Here is a 16,794-nt window from a genome sequence, read left to right as displayed (position 1 = left end):
GACTGACCGTATCGGTGTTCTAGCCAATTAAGCTGTGAAACGATGGACCTGCTAGATCGAAATTTTGGATATGATGATTTTATATTCGGCCTAAGCGACCGTGGCGCCGTCTATAGTGTGTGCTTTACAGAAACCCGTAACTATTCAAAGTTTCATATTACAGTGAAAATCTTTGACAGGAGACAACACCTTTTAATTTGTACTATTTTATTTTTGTGCTACCCACACATTAGGAATTCTAAACATTTTTTTAAATATCATATCAAAAATCGACCATCCAGCGGGGATCGAACCTGCATCTCCGACTGACCGTGTCGGTGCTCTAGCCAATTAATAATTTTGATTTTTATTTTTATGTCCTAAATACTTATGTAGACTATTTATTTTTTACCTTATTTTGATTTAATACCATAAAAGCATCATTATTTTCTGTCAAAAATATTCACGTCAAAATTACTGCTTTTGAAAAATAATTTACGCTCGTTTTTTTTTTTTTGTTGGAATCTCTACTTTCTGATAATATATACATATATAAATACTAGCTGTATTAGCTAGCAGCTAGCTTATTTTTATTTTATTTTTTGGTCGGACCAACTCAGAAACCATTGTAGGCTCTAAACCATGGCATGCACAACACTTTGCTGAAGACCGAAATAATCAAATGCATAATTTACGATTCTATAAAGGACATACACACAAACATTCATTTTTATATATATAGATAATTATATACAATACTATAGAAAATCTTCGAAGAAAATGAATTGCGCAAAAACTGAATGAACGAGATTTACCTATGTAGATAAACAAGGACATTAAATAATTTGATCTGATTGAATTTTTAAATTTTTCTAAGTAAAAACAAGAACCTACATACATTTCGGGACAAGCTTTTATAACATATAAATAGTGAAATGACTTCATATGTTGATAGTAAAAGTTTTGAAGAAAAAAAATATGTTATTCTTTTTACTGCATTTAAATAAAAGCTTGTTTTTATAAAATAACTTCTTTAGGAGTATGGTTATTGCTCTATATATTAAAATAATTAAGTTCTAGATTAGAATAATAATTGTTACCTAAATTTTCGAAAGCAAAGTTTTATAAGAACCTTTGAGAAATACTGTACTTTAATGTAAATAATAATAATGTAATTTAATTGTACTGTGTGGCTACGGTACTAAAGAATTTAGCCACCCCCTCTCTTCCCGTGGGTGTCGTAAGAGGCGACTAAGGGATATCACAGTTTCACTACCACCTTGGAACTTAAAAAGCCGATCGGTGGCGGGATAATCATCCAACTGCTGGCTTTGAAATACACAGGCCGAAGACGGGCAGCAGCGTCTTCGGTGCGACAAAGCCAGTACTGCGGTCACCAAGCCGCCTGCCCAGCGTGGTGATTATGGGCAAAACACATGAGTTCACGTTATTTTTGGCGTAAACTTGTGGAGGCCTATGTCCAGCAGTGGACTGTATAGGCTGTAATGATGATGATTTGAGAAATACATTTTATCATTTAAGCATAGGCAAATATACGGGAATTATGCAATCCCAAGAAGACCTCAAACAGAAGTATCATATATTTCAACAACAAACAAATTTCGAAACTTTGCCTCAAAACTTTACAGGTCTTCAAAATGCAAACACAAGCGACAATTTCACATAGTACTTGAGAGAGCACAGACGTACTAAGGTTTAAAAATAGATAGTAAAGATAGAAAATAAGAAGGCTGCAAGTGAAACCGGTAATGGCAGATGGCTCATATCTTTTTGCTGCGATCTATGGGTCGCATGGGAACATTCCGAAACTAGCTATTACAGTTTTATATGGATTGTCTTATGTTTATACATATATTATATGCTAAATATTATTTATATTATGAAGTATATATATAAATTCTTTCTGTAATTATATTTTTGAAATACATTTAAGCTCAAATAATTAATAATTAATACATATAATTTTATTTATAATAATCATAATGAAAAAAAAATGAGTATATGTTTATAATTCATAAATATACAAGCGTTAGATAATGATATAATGTCAGACTAGACTTAAACAAGCAGACGCCGGTTTAACCAGAAAATTGATAGGCTGAATAAACTTAAATCTTAACGTTTACACTTGTAATGTCACAGTGTTACATACAGTTATGTAGATATACAAGTAATCAATAAATATCACCGCTGATTACCACTACATCTATAATTTAAATACTAAAATTAATTTTACAAACTTTTCATCGAAACGCTTGAAGTTCACTAGCATTTATATTATACGAACAAAGAAAAGTAAAACCATTCCCTTAGACTATTCTTGGATAGGCAAAAAACTGAATAACTTAACAAAGCCATCCAGTCTGCCAGCATTAAAAAAGGCTCCCATAATAACCACATGCCTAACCATTGCCTAACAAGGTTCGTTGCGAAATTCATTACAGAATACTATAAATCAACCTAGGGTTAAGTCCATTAGATCCAGACCGGTTCCTTCAGCGAGGGTTTAAAAGCGAAGGACGGGACGTGAGACATCATTCCCGATACATCCCCTGGTGCCTCCTGATCTCCTGGTATCAAGATGCTGAGGTTCTCCGTGCTACTTCTGGTCGCGACAGCATCCGCGCAAATCCCGTCGCTGGGATGGTGCCCTGATTATATGGTAAGTTAAATATTTAATAGGTCTTTATACAACAAATACACTTTATTTTGTTCAATTTTCATAGAATGTTTTCTCTACTAAATGTTTATTATTTTCTAAAAAAATATGTAATATAATCAGTCTTACCCAATATGTTCAAAAACCATACTTCACGTTATAATTTTTAGGTAGATTATGAGTTTAAAAAAAACCTTTTTTTTTTCTTAAAATCTATTATTTACTAGCTATGCCCGCGATTTCATCCGCGCGGCATTTAACAAAAAAGTCTTTGTTCAGTTCGCAAAGTTATAAAATTAAACAAATGTCTAAAATAAAAGTAGCCTAAGTTCGCTCTTATTACATCAGCTATCTGCCAGTGAAAGTCCAGTCAATCAAAATCGTCATCAAAATCGGTTCCGCCCTTTCAGAAATTAGCCGAAAAAGTTATTTTGGTATATGTACCGTGTATACATTTGCTTATTATATTTATACATCCATATGCTTTTAGTAAAAGGCGGCTATTTTAATATTACTAACAGACACTCCAATTTTATTTTTTGTATAGATTTCTTTATAGAGTTTTTAAAATAATTCTTATATGTACTCGTATAAACGTAACTCGTATTCTCTCTCTGGTACATTTAAAGAAGCTTTCAAAATATCAAAATGCGACATATTTAAAGTAAAACTTCCTTATGCACGCTTGACTTGAGGAGTAAACTGGTGAATGTGTGACGAGAGCGTTACGAAAAATGTAATCTGGCGTGGCGAACGGAAGCTGAGAGGAAGATATAAGTTAGTGAAAATAGAAAGAGAGAGATTTACGTTTCGTAAGTTTTACTTCAGTCGTGTGGTCTAAAGCATACTCGTTTTTTTAACCGACTTCAAAAAGGGGGAGGTTACTCAATTCGACCGTATACATATACATATATATTTTTTATGAATGTTCGGGGATAAATTCCACGTTTATGAACCGATTTTGATAATTCTTTTTTTGTTGGAAAGCAGATATTATAAATGTGGTACTAGGAAGGTGGTAAGGAGATATACTGAATGTGGTTTAAGGAAACCAGGATCTGATGATGGGATCCCAAAGAAACCGAGGGAAACCCTCGAAAATCCGCGTAACTTTTTACTGGTTGTACCGATTTTGATTATTTTTCATTTAATCGAAATCCGATCTTTATCATGTGGTTACATTTAAATTTTATCGAGACTTGATTACAACTTTTGGAGTAATATTTGATAATGCGTATTGACTTGACTATTTTTCCGTCTACCTACGTTGTATTACTTGTCGATGTAATTGAAGTCGGTTGTTTTTTCATTTACCAGCAAACACAAATATTAACTCTTATATATTTCTCATTCCTGAGCATTATATGGCATTTCGGATCAAAATCAAAATCAAAATCAAAAACAGCTTTATTCAATTATACAATACCTATAGTATTGTAGAGTTCATACTTTACGTAGGTTGTAGGCTTATTTATATTTTATTACGAGTGACATCTTTTTGTTGTTGGACCGGTTGGAGAGGTCGACGACACTGGCTCTCGTTCTATAGTACTCTCGATTTCGTCTCATTCATACATCAGGTGTTGTCATCGCCTTTATTTACATTTATTTTATATTTCATCGGCACGGTATTCCCTAACCGATTGTCGGTTCATTGAACTTTAATTGAGGCTTTCTTTTTTATATTCTAATTCATTCATAAGTATTAGAAACTTTGATTCTATATTTTGTTATTACAAACTTAAATTCAATAATCATTATTATTAAAATGTGTGAAATAAATGTATACTATATAGTAAACTCTACAAATATACCACCGTTGAGCAAATAACTCTTTTCTCGTTAATAAAAAGCCTTGAACTCCGTGGTTATAAGAAAAGAGATAGCTAAAGCCCTTCATTAATTCTTTAATTTTAATGGTTTTCATGAGATGAGGTCCCCGCATTTACGTAGAAAATACCTAAAGAAATACTTCTGGACTTTGCTTATAGACCTTTTAATAAGGTGCTTCAAAACAAATTACATTTGCCAACTGGTTATGAAATTTATATTTCCTTTACAACACAATATTGTTTAATAATAAAATTGTTAACGTATTTTCTAGCCTATGGCCAATTTCAACGTGAACCGCTTCCTGGGTGCGTGGTATGAAGCGGAGAGATATTTCACCGTGGCTGAGTTGGGTACGCGCTGTGTCACCACCAAGTACGAGAGCACTCCTGAGGGCAGAATTCTTGTCTCTAACGAGATAACTAACTCTTTGTAAGTATACTGCAATATCAATAACAATGTGTTTATTTTGTAAATTGTGAAATCCTAAGCAATACAACAGTAATTTTATAGAAGATCAAATTAAACTTACTGTGAGCTTTAATTCTATGGATTAGAAATTATTTCAAATTCTAAGTTAAGTATACTAATACAAAAAAAAAATTGTTACCAGAACTGGTATGAAACGTGTCATGGAAGGATCCCTTCAAATGGTCGGTAGAGAGGGCGAAGGTCGTATGATTATCAAGTATCCAGCGCTTTCTATGCCTAATGATAATGAGTACAGCATCCTCGACACTGATTACGACAACTACGCTGTTATGTGGTCTTGCAATGGCATTGGACCTGTGCACGTCCGTAAGTATTGCAGTTATGAGGCTCTTAAAGGTTGATATATGTCTGTGACAGTGATTTCTCTCCATGCTTAGCTGACAATAGCTTCGCGTTATGTTTTACCCCCCTGCAAATTTACACTACGACAGTGGTAATTAAATAATCACATAATAATAGCTTTTATTTGAAATTGGAATCAACAAACCAAATTAAAATTACAAAAATAATAATAATCTTTGTATGACAAATTTCTTACCCATTTAATTATAAGAAACTATTGCAAAAGGTCAATTTTGATTATTACCTTGTAACAAAACCAAAAATATTTCAGAAAATGCTTGGATTTTGACAAGAGAGCGTCTAGCGCCACCGATGGTTATGCAGAGCGCGTATGCTGTACTAGAACGTTTCAAGATCTCCAGAACTTTCTTTGTGAAGACCAATCAAGCTGATTGCAGCATTCTCCCCAACCCGGCCGCCGATCCCATGGAGATGAAGAACAATGCCATTGAAGTTATCGTCGATGCTAAAAATGCTCCTACACCCAACATCGCCGCAGACCAAGTTCCTCCTGTTCAGGTAATTTACTTATTTCTATAGTTACGATTTTTTTTTAATAACATATTTTTGTTTGGGAATTTTAATATATATAGAGCTGCATATCTTTTCAAAACAATTTATTTATAAAAATAGACATTATTTTTATAAATTTAGTTTATGATATGGATTATTAATATAGGGAAATGTTTGCTTACTTAACAGGTAAAATCTGACCCTGAGGTAAAATCTGAGTGTATCCAAGAACGTTCAGCGGTACCCGAAATTCCCGCTGAGCCCGCCAAGCCAATGATGATGCCAGAAGTATCTGAAAAGAAAGATGAGAAAATGGATAAACTAGAAGACAAAAAAGAAGATAAAATGGAAATGGGAAAAGAAAAAATAGAAATGGAGAAAGACAAAATGGAAAAAGACGACATGAAAATGGATAAAGATAAGATGGAATTGGAAAAAGAGAAGATGGAAATGGAAAAAGAGAAGATGGAAATGGAAAAAGAAAAGAAGAAAATGGATATGAAGCAATAAATTACGTTAAAGTTCAGTAGAACTAAGTTGTTCCGTTGTGAAGACTACTACTAATATCGGAGCAGTTTGTGTAAAGTCTGAGCAGTTGGTTCAGGGCTTCTGTACCAAATACATCGTTCGACATTAAGAAATGTTAAAACGATTATTATTAGATACGTAATAGTCAATAAAATGTGAATCTTTTGAAAAATCACAGATGAAATAAATCATTTGAAAATACAAATACGAGTTTTAATTTTTTAAACATAAGTCTGTTATAGTTTTTTTTTTTTTTTTTTTGTAATATTATTTCAAAATTTGCAGAACAAATTACTAGCCCCAAAATTACAATATAAATGAAAAAATTGTAAAGAAAGCACGACAATAATCAAAACTAGTAAATAACTAAAGCAATAATTTTTTATTATTTTATTTTATCACGTTTAAAGTATTGCCGTTCCAGAATGTTTTTACTTGTTGAATTAATAGAAATGTATGAACTACTAAAATATTGGTAAATAGCTTCCAAACTGTTTAATTGCTTTCGTATTACTAATTGCTAATATATTAACAAGCTAGCTGTGCCCGCGACTTCGTCCGCGCTGAATTTAACAAAAAATTTATTGTTCTATTCGCAGTTATAAAATAAATAAATTTCTAAAATAAAATTAGCCTAAGTTACTCCTTACTATATCAGCTATCTGCCAGTAAAAGTGCCTTGAAAATCGGCCCAGCCGTTTCAAAGATTATCCGGAACAAACAGACAGACAGACAAAAATTGTAAAAAATGTTATTTTGGTATATATACCTTGTACCTATACATCCATATGCATTTAGTAAAAAGCGGTTATTTTAATATTACAAACAAACACTCCAATTTTATTTATTTGTATAGGTACGAAATAACGTTATTATTTGTTTTAAGCTTCAGTATTTTTTAAAATTGTTTAGGTCTGGGTAGAGCTCAGCATCATAGTAGAGAATATATGTTGCAAACACTTAAAATATAATACAATTTTAATATTTATAATTAATATTACTTAAAATAGAGCTCTATGACTGACGAGAGAATATAGAAATAGCGAAGTCTCTATGAAAACAAAATAATATAATTCTTTATTTTAGACCAGAATGTACAAAACAAGTCATCGACATCTTTCAGTTGATTTTTACATAGCACATGTTGTTATATTTATGAAGAAACTTTAATATAAGTTACACAAGAAAAAGTACCAACGTATAAAAACTACATTGTAGATATATATGGGTTTGTGTGTGTTATTAACCCCATTAATTCCCTCCCCCTTATAACTTAAGGGTATGAAAAATATATGTTGGCCGATTGTCAGACCTACCCGACATGCACACAAAATTTCATAAAAATCGGTCCAGGCGTTTCGGAGGTATACTACATTGTAACTGTAACTAACATTGCGTCTGCTAAACTTATAATTAGACTGCTTATACAAATAGTACCTAATAAGGTTAAAATTAAGTTCAAGGAAAACTATCGCGCCTTATTTGGCAACTGTGAAATAATGCCGATATTTGAGAAGGTTAAGTGTGCGCTATTGATCTATCAATTCCTTAACTCTCAGCGGTTTCTTATGCCTTTAGATGCTAAAATTGTCACAAGAAGGACCCATCAGAAAGATATGATCACGAACGCTAAAACTTCGAATTGTTACGGTAGGCGAACGTGTAGCTATCTAATACCTAGAATTTATAATAAATTGCCAGTGAATTTTTGAATCAAGCTAAGCGTAACAAACGTAAAATATAAAATAAAACAATACTATACACAAAATATTAGGAATGAATTTGAATCATTACAATAATTATTACTTCTAGTTTGCGTTATTGTAAATTGTAAAATTTAATGTATCTCTTTATATTTAAATATATACGATAAACAAAAAATAACATATTAAGAAAAATCTATGTTACACAGCTATTTTATTTTTATTTTTAAATTATATCGAATCAGTAAACAGACTGTATATGTTTATAAACCTGTCAGTGAGCGTGTTGTCCGCACGGTATTGAACATGTAACCGCATTTTGCGCACAAACATGCTTGCATCTCTGAAATGTTTTGTTACCCTACCCCATATACTGCATAATTGTTGTTTATTTATATTTTGATTTGTATTCCTGTACTTAATACTGAGAACAACTTTGACTTATAGATTGTAGCACACACAAATATTTTAATATATTTCTTTTCTTATTGTAAGTGTTAAAATATAGAACTTCGAATGTAAATATGCCAAGACAAACCCAATAAGGGTTTAATGGCATTATTACTGTTGAAATAAAAGTATGTATGTATAAATAAGTAAATGAAATTATCTGCAAGGTGACGATACGATTGCCTATTGTTGGTCATTTATAATTGTGTTTGCTCGCAAACGAAAAAAAAAACCGACTTCAATTACATCGACAAGTAATACAATGTATATCAACGAAAAAATAGTCAAGCAACTACGCGTTATCAAAGATTACTCAAAAAGTAGTTATCAGATCTCGATAAAATTTATATGTGACCACATGATAAACATCAGCTTTCGATTAAATTAAAAATTATCAAAATCGGTACACCCAGTAAAAAGTTATTGCGGATTTTCGAGAGTTTCCCTCGATTCCTCTGGGATCCCATCATCAGATCCTGGTTTCCTTATCACGGTACCAAACTAGAGATATCCCCTTTCCAACAAATAAAGAATTATCAAAATCGGTACATCCAGTAGAAAGTTATCCGGTATAATACAACGTAGGTCGACGAAAAAAGCGTCAAGTAAAAACGCATTAATAGATATAACTCGAAAAGTAGTTGTTAGATCTCAAATAAATTTAAATGGGACCAATTAGCACACACCACCTTTCGATTAAAATAAAATTTGTCGAAATCGGTCTACCCGGTCAAAAGTTCTGATGTAACATACATAAAAAAAAAAAAAAAAAAAATCAGTCGAATTGAGAACCTCCTCCTTTTTTGGAAGTCGGTTAAAAATGTACGAGTTAGCCTAATCTTATAAAAAATATCTTATGTAAGATAATTATATCCTGCTTTCAGTCAGTTCAGCCTATTACAATCCACTGCTGGGCATAGATCTCCCCAAGTAAAATGTATCCTGCAGTACGCTACCTCAATTCTACAATGAATAGGAAAATGCCACAGGTTTAAGTACCTAGTAATAATAAGTACATAACAGCAAAATCAAATCAATTTCATACTATTTTTATGCAAAAGAGACGGGTCTGGTTGTATTGGTCGGGCTGTCGCTGAGCGCCCACTCCCGGCCGCTATCCCACTACTGCCCGATACGGGGACTTTTGGCTGCTGGGTTTCCCCCCTGGCCCGGTTCGCCCCTCCTTAGTGAACCTGCACCCCCCAGACTCCTCCGGGGGGTCCATATTAATACCGGGCTTAGTGTGGACGTCCAGTCAACATGGGCCACACAGCGCCAGGACTCCCGACCTCAAACCATCCTCCGGCCCCGACCTCCGAGTAGCCGGATTACAGGAGACGCCACGCTCCCAGTCGAAGTAACACTCGAAAATAAGATACATTAGCGTCATTGAAATTCTAAATTCAAACCTCAACTTGATTTATAATTTAAAAGTTTACATATTTTATTACTTATATGTTTGATCATTTATTTTCTTTCATTTTAACTTTTTTTTTGTCATCTAGCCTTCGAATTATTTTATTGTATTAATTTAATATCTACTTTAAACTTTTATGAAAGTTCATTTCATTCATATTAAATATTAGTGCTCATTCATACAAGTGCTGCCCTCTTCAAATATCGTAACAAAGCACAAGACCTAACAAACTGGCACACCATTTCACAGAGTTCAATTGCTGGCACATAGATGGCGCTGAAAAATATATTTTATCAGCGATCATTGTCATCCTTACGACGAATGTAAGAGTTGTGTTCACGGTCGTCGGATGCACATTTTTAGTAGGAACCACAGAGTATAGTAATACTTATGTAGGAACCAAACGCGTGAATTGGGATGAATATGGGTAGATTAGGTTTTTACAACTAGAGTTGTCACGACATATAAATGTGTTCATAACTTAATTCATTCAATGATGATTCAATGTATTGATATAGATACGTATTTAGTTATCCATTTATTTATTCAGTAGAATGAATGTAATCGTTTCTTTTTTTTTTAAGATAAAATTTAGCATATCTACGTACATATATAGCTACCTTATTGATTTTCTTGGTTAAAGAATATTTAATTTTTAATTATTTAATAATAAATTATTTAATCATAAATATTTATTGAAGGAGTTGTAACTAAGCTTCCAAAAAAGTCTTTAAAGGAGGAGGGGGGGAGGGAGATGACGTTGAGTAAAAATTAAAAATGACTCCTTTTTACTTGCAATAAATAGTAACTAAAAATTGCTTAGAAAACTTCTCCAATCAATGTATAAAATTGTTAGTAATATATAAAAAGGAATAGTATGAATAATTGTATTATTTATTCGTATAACAATTTTATGAAAATTTAAAATCCCTTTTTAAGGTTTTCTTTACAATACTTATCATTTTATTTTACGTAAGTACATTTTAAAAAAATCTTTCTAGAAACTTCTTTAATACCAATATTCATAGTTTAATAGCTTTTTATAACATAAGTGACTTTGTGTACTCTAAACGAGTTATCAAGTTATGGGCAATTATAAAATCAAGAATGAAGCAAGTGGGCATCGTCCGATAAAATCTAAATAAAGGGCTACGATGTCAAGTTTTCACTTTCTTAAACGGTGAAAATGTAGAAACTTGTAAAATATAACCAATGAAAATTTCCACGCTTTACTAACGTAACTTAAAAAATACTTAACTTAATATTCATATACATCGTCTTGATGAAAAATTAATAATAATAAAAATAGTATTAACAAAATAACTGTAAAAAATGTAAAATTTATTGAAATTATATGTACTTTATTAAGTTACAGCAATACAATTAATTTTAAAAAACTGAAGGCAGAATTTTTGTAGATCACTCACTCGTTGAACACTGCCGTCGCGCGTCGGTGTAGTTTGCAACACATGGTAATATTTCTCGTTCTTGATAAGGACATTATCCGCTACCCGTAGTAACTCGTCTAAGAATAGCTGACTACAACAAGACGGACCTAGATAATCTCACTTTACTTCTATATAGAAGAACACAAAACTTATGAAAGAACGAATCTAACATTCTGATTATAATCGGCTGTCATGTATAACACAAGAATTAAATTGCTTTAGAAACACGTATATACACGTACATTTGTATTGCTAGTATATATATATATATATACTAGGTATGCCTGCGGCTTCGCCCGTTGAAATCAGTGTGTCACAAAGTTTTCCCAACAAATTTCCAGTGAAACTCTCATCAAAATCGGCTTAGCCGTTCCGTAAACCTTCCTCATAAAGCCCTCTCTCCATTGGTGAAACCACATGAAAATCCGTTCAGTAGATCGATTCTCTCAAGGGAATCGATCACATACACTTTTAGGAACTTTGTTTTATAATACACTAACTGTTGAACGCGACTACGTCCGCGTAAAGCGCACGTCGCGTCGAACAAAATGGTTCGTCAGAATTGTGGTATGAAATAATGTAGTAATAATTAAATAATAGTATTGTAGTGTAAATATCTTTAAAATAAACTGCATGCAATTTAGTTTTTAATATGGTTCTACGTAAATATATGCCATGACTCCGTGACGACAGGGGTAAATAAAAAGATTTCTAGTAACGTAAAGATTAGATATTGTAAAAAATGTTTTTGTACTACTTGTAAGTGATCAATATAAGTGTTTCTTGAACACATAGGGTTGCAAACACGGTTATTTTCCTTTAAACCGACCCTGCTGTATATGTTTCATACAAACTATCAACCCCGACTAAGCCCCCTTAGCGGTGGAATATCGCAAAATTCGTTCTTAGCGGACGTCTACTAACTATAATCTACCTCCCTGCCAAATTTCATCTTTGTCCATCCTGGATGGGTGGACCATCCAGCGGTTTTTGAGTTCTCCTGATGACTGAATCAGTGACCTTCCTCTTTTATACACATAGATTACGATACATTATTTGGACACCTCCTCACCATCTATTGAGCATACATTTTAAATTTCAAGTCTCTTACTTCAAAAACATAGGACTTTCATACAAACTTACCGTTTTACTCCCTTGGGGTCGAGTTTCGTAAAATCTGTTCTTAGAGGATGTCTACGTCCTATAAGGTATCTTCCTATATACGTGTACGGCATTAAGAATATAGCCACCCCCTCTCTCCCCGTGGGTGGCGACTAAGAGATAACACAGGTCCACTACCACCTTGGAACTTAAAAAGTCGACCGATGACGGGAAAGCCGTCCAACTGCTGACTTTGAAATACACATGTCGAAGACGGGCAGCAGCATCTTCGGCGCTACAAAGCCAGCCCTGCGGTCACCAACCCGTCTGCCCAACGTGGTGACTATGGGCAAAACACATGAGTTCATTCCATTTTTGGCGCAAGTTGTGGAGGCCTATGTCCAGCAGTGGACTGTAATAGGCTGAAATGATAATGACGATGTATGATATATATATATATATATATATATATATGTATATGTATATATATATATATATATGTGTGTGTAATTTTTATATCAAGGATGTAAAAAAAAACTCGCTCAACATCTAGTTTCTCTTAAAATATGCATCCAAATAGCATACTGTTAAAGACAAAGTTTATCTTAATACATTGATTTTGATGATGAAGTAAATTTTAGTCATAATAATTTAATTAGTTTTGTACGAAATGGTATATATTGTGGCTCATTGCCAAGAAATAAATATACGGTATCGTAAACTTTTTTTTGGTCTACTAAAAATTAACATTTTTGAATGTACTTCACATAGTATTGACGTATCACTTACCAATACGTCCATGTAAGCGTATAAAGTGGCGCTGCAGTGCTTTTTCCTTCTGCAAGTCAGATGACAAGTTGTACTTGACTGAAACCGTATTATTACAAAAACAAAATACGCCTACAACGCTGACGTATAATTTAGCTTTATACAGGTAACAGAATATTCAAATACGGATCATTAAGCCCAGAGATTAGCCAATACCAACATATAAAACATATTTAAAAAACTCTATCTATCCTACAAACTCTACCTCTTTATAATACTAGCTGTGCCCGCGACCTTGTCCGCGTGGAATTTAACAAAAAAAGTTATTATTCAGTTCGAGCTGTGTACCTATGTGTTTACTCAAAATTTTCAACCCTCTACGATCAACCCCTATTTTTAAATAGCGTTTAGCGGCAAGACAACGTATGTCGAGTCAGCATGTTTTTTTAATATAAAGATAACATAACATATATTATAATATATTGATTTTGATTTATATACGAACTAGCTGTTTCGCGACTTCATCTGCGAAGGATTAGTAAGTACTTCGAGTATCTATCTTTATACCAAAATTCATCAAAATTGGTTCTGCGATATAAAAACCAATTTGTTACTACCAAATGTGCATTAAAAATATATTATCAATTTTTATTTTTTATATATTTATTTACACACAGACATATAAGAGGTATTTACACAATACACACACGGTCGTCTGTTCCTAAAGTAAGCAACTTAATGCTTGTGTTATAGGTAACAGCCGACTGGCTACATTTTTTTTTTTCGATAAACATACTTATAAATAATACATATATAAATATATAAATAAATAAATATTTATATTACACCCAGACTCGGGGTGGGAATCGAACCCACAACCCTCGGAGCAGAAAGCAGGATCACTACAAACTGCGCCAACGGGCTAGTCAATATTGTTTTTATGTTTCACTGTTTTGGCGATAATGGCTTACTCATAAAAGATAGATGTATGTTATCACGGACTTTTTTATAGGTCTGATTAAAACAAACATTTATCTTGTATACGTGTAAACGCTACAGTGTTTGCAGCTTACGCCAAAATAGCTCGCCCATGGCGGATTTTTTCCGACTTACTTGACATATATCGTTATATTTTGGACAATTCATACACTATCTTTAAAAATTGTAGCCTATGTGTTATTCTAATGTATAAGCTATATTACTGTAAACTTTCATTAAAATCCATTCAGTAGTTTTTACGTGAAAGAGGAACAAACATCTATACATCCATACATACAAACTTTAGCATTTATAATATTTATAGCATTTTTAATTAAAATTGAGAACAAACTTGCTATTTTATTTACATGTAGATGTATTTAATTAATTCATGTTACGTTTATAACTTTTTTTAATTTTAACGATTAAAAGTAGTACGAGATCCCATTTTCCTATTTTAAGCAAGTGCTTAGAACGATATTATCACTCACAGGCATATTTGTGTGTGTTTGATTAGCATAGCCACACACAATCATAGAGATAATTCATATTTTTACTAGAAACTCCGATTATGTTTGAAACTCTACTTCGTGTAGAGCACTTCTGTTTGATATTACGCAAAAACTGCATTTGACAGAATTTTGCAGTAGTAATTGCAGCAGCTATTGTATTAGCGGTCGCAAATACATCTCTCACGACAAATTATTTTTATAGATTATTCGGATATTTATTTTGATCTGGAAATGTATTTTTGTGTATTGTGTATTTTCGGATTCCCGAAGCAGGATTACAACTGAAACAATGTTTGTATTCCAATCATATGTAAATTAGTAATTACCTGTATATGAATTTAGCTGTAAGAAACCAAACATACAATATCGTGTAAAACATATTGTGTAATTTATTTATATTAACCCCTTTTTACGAAACGACGGAGGAGTATGAAATTTTACACACTTACAGATTGTATAGAGAAAGAGTGCAGAATGCTGATTTTGATGCGGCCTTGCGTTTTGCAATGTAACTTCAAGAGGGCAGCACAAGTTCTTAACAAGAATAAAATAAAATTTACATAAATGTCTGATATATATGAGCCATTATACAAATTAAATTAAAGTAACATTATAAACATGAAAAAAAAAATCAAAATAGATAACGTAATTTTATGTCAATGAATGTATATTTTTAAAGTGAGGTTTGAATCTAGAATTTCAATGACGGTAATGTATCTTATTTTCGAGTGTTACTTCGACTGGGAGCGTGGCGTCTCCTGTAATCCGGCTACTCGGAGGTCGGGGCCGGAGGATCGTTTGAGGTCGGGAGTCCTGGCGCTGTGTGGCCCATGTTGACTGGACGTCCACACTAAGCCCGGTATTAATATGGACCCCCCGGAGGAGTCTGGGGGGTGCAGGTTCACTAAGGAGGGGCGAACCGGGCCAGGGGGGAAACCCAGCAGCCAAAAGTCCCCGTATCGGGCAGTAGTGGGATAGCGGCCGGGAGTGGGCGCTCAGCGACAGCCCGACCAATACAACCAGACCCGTCTCTTTTATTTTTTTTCAATTTTTAATCCTTTTTTCATTTTGATAAAATAGGTAACATATTATAATTAAGAACTTAATTTTTTAATACCAACTATAATTATAATCAACGGTATCGGGCAGTAGTGGGATAGCGGCCGGGAGTGGGCGCTCAGCGACAGCCCGACCAATACGACCAAACCCGTCTCTTTTATTATATATTTTTTTTTCAATTTTTAATCCTTTTTTCATTTTGATAAAATAGGTAACATATTATAATTAAGAACTTAATTTTTTAATACTAACTATATAATCAACGACATGTGCCCTCAAAACCTCGAATTTTGACGACTCACATTACATATTTTTACTATCATACTGCCTGCTTTTCAATTACGAAAAGTATTGAAATCTAATCTATCATGATGTTCCCGAAGCTAGAAATTTTCGAATAATAGAGTAAAAGTCAAGTTCTATACTAACAACATTTTTTAGACTGAAACGCTACAAATATACAATTTACAACCTTAAGGGTTTCATAGATTTATCTATAAACACATCTAAAACTAATAGCTCGTGTGCGATATACCTTGTTGTGTGTATTTGCGCTAGCGCAGTTGACGCTTGACCAGTAGGTGGAACGGACAAATCGTACAATAAGTAGTGTAAATAGTGAACATCGATAACTCAGGCTAAAAACTTTATTTTCAAGGTAAGTTTTAATCATTATCAATTAACTATTTTTGGTGATCGACAATAGCTTTATCCAGATTTGATTTCTATCTCGTTACCAATAAAAGTTATATTTTTAAGTATTTTATATTCGCAGGTTTGTCTAACTTTCATTTAATTAATGTACGGCCAAGAATAACGCAGTTTTCTATATGTTAGCATTTTCTAAAAACTCAATTGCATTTTCCAACTTTAATTTATCTTAATATTATCTTTACGCTAAATGTCATTTAAAATTTTTCTTTTGTAAAGGAAAATATTAAATTGAAATATTTATAAAATTAAACAAAGTATGTTGTAATTATCTACTAAATAA

General features: G+C 32.9%; 1 protein-coding gene across 1 annotated transcript; it reads left to right on the top strand.

The window, feature by feature from the left end:
- Window positions 1–2,542: 2,542 nt before the first annotated feature.
- LOC123667275 (apolipoprotein D-like) lies at window positions 2,543–6,569 on the top strand. Its single transcript, XM_045601259.1, has 5 exons — window positions 2,543–2,662; window positions 4,764–4,921; window positions 5,103–5,287; window positions 5,595–5,842; window positions 6,026–6,569. Exons 1-5 carry the CDS (start codon window positions 2,582–2,584, stop codon window positions 6,344–6,346), a joined length of 993 nt encoding a protein of 330 aa, XP_045457215.1. The 5' UTR covers window positions 2,543–2,581; the 3' UTR covers window positions 6,347–6,569.
- The last annotated feature ends 10,225 nt before the right edge of the window (window positions 6,570–16,794 follow it).

The sequence above is a fragment of the Melitaea cinxia genome, chromosome 1 (genome assembly GCF_905220565.1).
Source record: "Melitaea cinxia chromosome 1, ilMelCinx1.1, whole genome shotgun sequence".
Classification (NCBI taxonomy): domain Eukaryota; kingdom Metazoa; phylum Arthropoda; class Insecta; order Lepidoptera; family Nymphalidae; genus Melitaea; species Melitaea cinxia.
Note: the sequence above shows the minus strand (reverse complement) of the source record. Positions and strands in the feature narration are given on the sequence as shown.

What these genes read in the sequence shown, in the direction of transcription:
- LOC123667275 (XM_045601259.1), top strand. Translation starts at nt 2,582, where the DNA reads ATGCTGAGGTTCTCCGTGCTACTTCTGGTCGCGACAGCATCCGCGCAA. An exon ending in AACGAGATAACTAACTCTTT is followed by an intron (nt 4,922 to 5,102) that starts GTAAGTATACTG and finishes AATTGTTACCAG; the next exon opens with AACTGGTATGAAACGTGTCA. An exon ending in ACCAAGTTCCTCCTGTTCAG is followed by an intron (nt 5,843 to 6,025) that starts GTAATTTACTTA and finishes CTTACTTAACAG; the next exon opens with GTAAAATCTGACCCTGAGGT.